Source organism: Oncorhynchus clarkii, chromosome 11, assembly GCF_045791955.1.
Source record: "Oncorhynchus clarkii lewisi isolate Uvic-CL-2024 chromosome 11, UVic_Ocla_1.0, whole genome shotgun sequence".
Classification (NCBI taxonomy): Eukaryota; Metazoa; Chordata; class Actinopteri; order Salmoniformes; family Salmonidae; genus Oncorhynchus; species Oncorhynchus clarkii.
In genome coordinates this window covers 14,682,461-14,685,064 of record NC_092157.1, presented here as the reverse complement: position 1 = coordinate 14,685,064, position 2,604 = coordinate 14,682,461, and the positions used below count along the sequence as shown (strand labels likewise).

General features: G+C 39.4%; 1 protein-coding gene across 1 annotated transcript; it reads right to left on the bottom strand.

Moving 5' to 3' along the window:
* Positions 1–719: 719 nt before the first annotated feature.
* LOC139420628 (corticoliberin-1-like) lies at positions 720–2,139 on the bottom strand. Its single transcript, XM_071170828.1, has 2 exons — positions 2,053–2,139; positions 720–1,546 (listed from the first exon to the last, which is right to left on the bottom strand). The coding sequence occupies exon 2, from the start codon at positions 1,524–1,526 to the stop codon at positions 1,023–1,025; it is 504 nt and encodes a 167-aa protein (XP_071026929.1). The 5' UTR covers positions 1,527–1,546; positions 2,053–2,139; the 3' UTR covers positions 720–1,022.
* Positions 2,140–2,604: the final 465 nt, after the last annotated feature.

The following is a 2,604-nucleotide window of genomic DNA, read 5'->3' as shown; positions in this document are numbered from 1 at the left end:
TTCCAACTTAGGCTCTGTGCTGTAATAAGCCCTGTGTTACTATGTAGGGCAGACAATGGACCTTGACTCACAGACACACATCAATTGCTTTGTGTATTTTGACCCCACGGCCCGTGTCCAGGATCAGAGCACACACACCAGGCAGAGAGCTGATCCTAAATCAGTTCAAATAACTGGAAAAACTGTTAACATGTTTTGTTAGATCTGTATTATTAAGAGTAATCTTCCTTTTTGAATATTTCTTTTTGGACTTATTTCTCAACACATTGCAAATGGTATATCAACTATTACCGTTGGTTTGAAAAGGACAGGTGCTGCTGTTCGATGCTCATACAATTAGACATATACAGGAATCTAAGAAAGCTCTCGCCATGTCCTCACACTTTCTTCTGTTGTGCGGACTACTGTAGGTTACACAGACAATCCTGTTCAGTTTGATTTTGCCAGACACTTCAGATCAGTGAAAGGTTTGTGTGCAATATTTAAACAAAACCAAATTTAGATTCAAATGTTTTCAAGGCTATAACTATTATGGGCAATAAACTGTTGAATTTTAAAATATCCACAGGAAAGTGCAAACATAACTTTTCAGATTTTATTGAAAAATATAAATATAAGACATTCTCTTGCACAAAAAAATGGACTGGTTGCTCATAAGTTTATTAACAAACTTAAATAACATAACATACAATAAAACTTAATTTTCTAAGCCTATAAGGTCTACCAAAAAATATGTCCATATCTTAAAGAAAGAAACTTGTATATGCTACAGTTTGGATTGAGCACTTTAACAACAGTAGCCTAATATAAATTAACAGGACATAGTTTATCTTGCATGATACAGGCTACAATCTGAGAATTACACAAATCATGTACAAGCCCATTTAGTCTCCATCGTTGGAAGTTAAAGCTATAAAATAAATCATTATAAACAAAGATGGAAAAGCAGCACTATGGTATAGATAATTGTGTTTTGAGCTAAACGTAAAAACAAATCTTTGGCGGATGGATTGATGCAGTTTTCATTTCCCGAAGATCTCCATCATTTTTCTGTTGCTATGGGCTTGTTGCTGTAACTGTTCCGCTCTGGACATCTCCATCATCTGTCGAAGCATGTGGAACGTGAGATCTAGAGATATCGGCGGGTCGTCGGACCTCCTCCCCCTCTCCATCGAGTCGTCGAGCTGATTCGCGAAGCCGCTGATGAACCTATTGATGTCCCCAACTTTGCCTTGTAGAAGGCGCTGCGTCAGCTGGAGCTGCAAGGCTCTGTTGTAGACCGCTGGGGAGCCCTTGGGGTGCATGACTTTCGGTGCGGACGCGGCAGAGTTGCGGTTCCCGTTGCCCAGTCGGATGTAGTATTCCTCTCCGAGTCGCGTCAGGAGGGGAAGAGACTGTTGCTGCGCGTCGGGCTGTGGAGCGGTGGAGCGCTGGACATCGTCAGGGCTCTCGACAGCCCTACATTCATAGCGCGGTAAGAAGGCAAGCAGCAGAACCACGGTGGTGACAAGTAAATTGAGCTTCATGTCAGGGGATCAACAGGAATCTAAAAAAGAAAGGAGCCAATTAACTTTACGTCTCCTCTCAATTCTGATTATTTCTGTACAATACGTTGATGCGTAATTTGTGCGTAAAATGGAGAGGCGAGTTGCTGGATAATATAAAATAAATGTGCATGACTTTTATGTAAAAGTTTTCAATACACTGTCTAGAATTTTAAACTCTGGTCGTCTAGCATTATCGAACTAGGAATTTACAGCTAGATATACATAAAATAGAATATGTAAATTCAAAGTAATCCATTTAGTGGTCCATAAATCCAGGGGTTGATGAAATGTCCACAAAATCACAAGGAGAGCTAGCAGAGAGAGAGACTATATTATTTATGATCTTTCAGTATCCATCAAGTTAATATGAAAAACTATGAACAGCTCTTCATGTTGAGGAAAAAGGAACATGTAATGTCACCTGCCGACAGACAAATGTAAATCAAAGTTTAAAATTAAGTATGATATATGAATGGACTTGTTGCCAACAGAAAAGGTCTCATACCTTCAAGTTGAGCCGTTGTGTGTCCTGGAAGATTTTAGGTATTGTCGAGAGCTGCCTTCCTCTTCCAGTAGTGTTGTTCAAGAAATTGGTATAAGGTGTTCTTCAAAGAAAGAACGGCAACTTGGATTTATATAGCCAAGACCCGCGACAATTGTTCCGCTCTGAGCTCAGAGATTGCGTCTGCGCATGTGTGTAACTTGAAGGAATGCATCTGTGAAAGTCTGGGATAGTTTGAATGAGATGAGTCATAATGTTTGTGTGTGTGTGTGTGTGTGTGCTTTCAACACAGACAGGCTTGGATGTGGATATAATTGTTTGACCATACCCACTAGGCACACACAGTTCAACATCTAGTTTTAATTTACATTTGGATGAGTTGTCAAACGTGAAATTAACAAAACATTTCACCATGTCATTGAATTTAGGTTAAAAGACGAAAAAAACGAAATACCCTTATGTTGAGGACTTTTTGCAAATCCAATTAATTTTTCGCGTTGATTCAACGTCATCATGGATTTTATTTGTCGTTGTAGAAATGACGTGGAAACAACG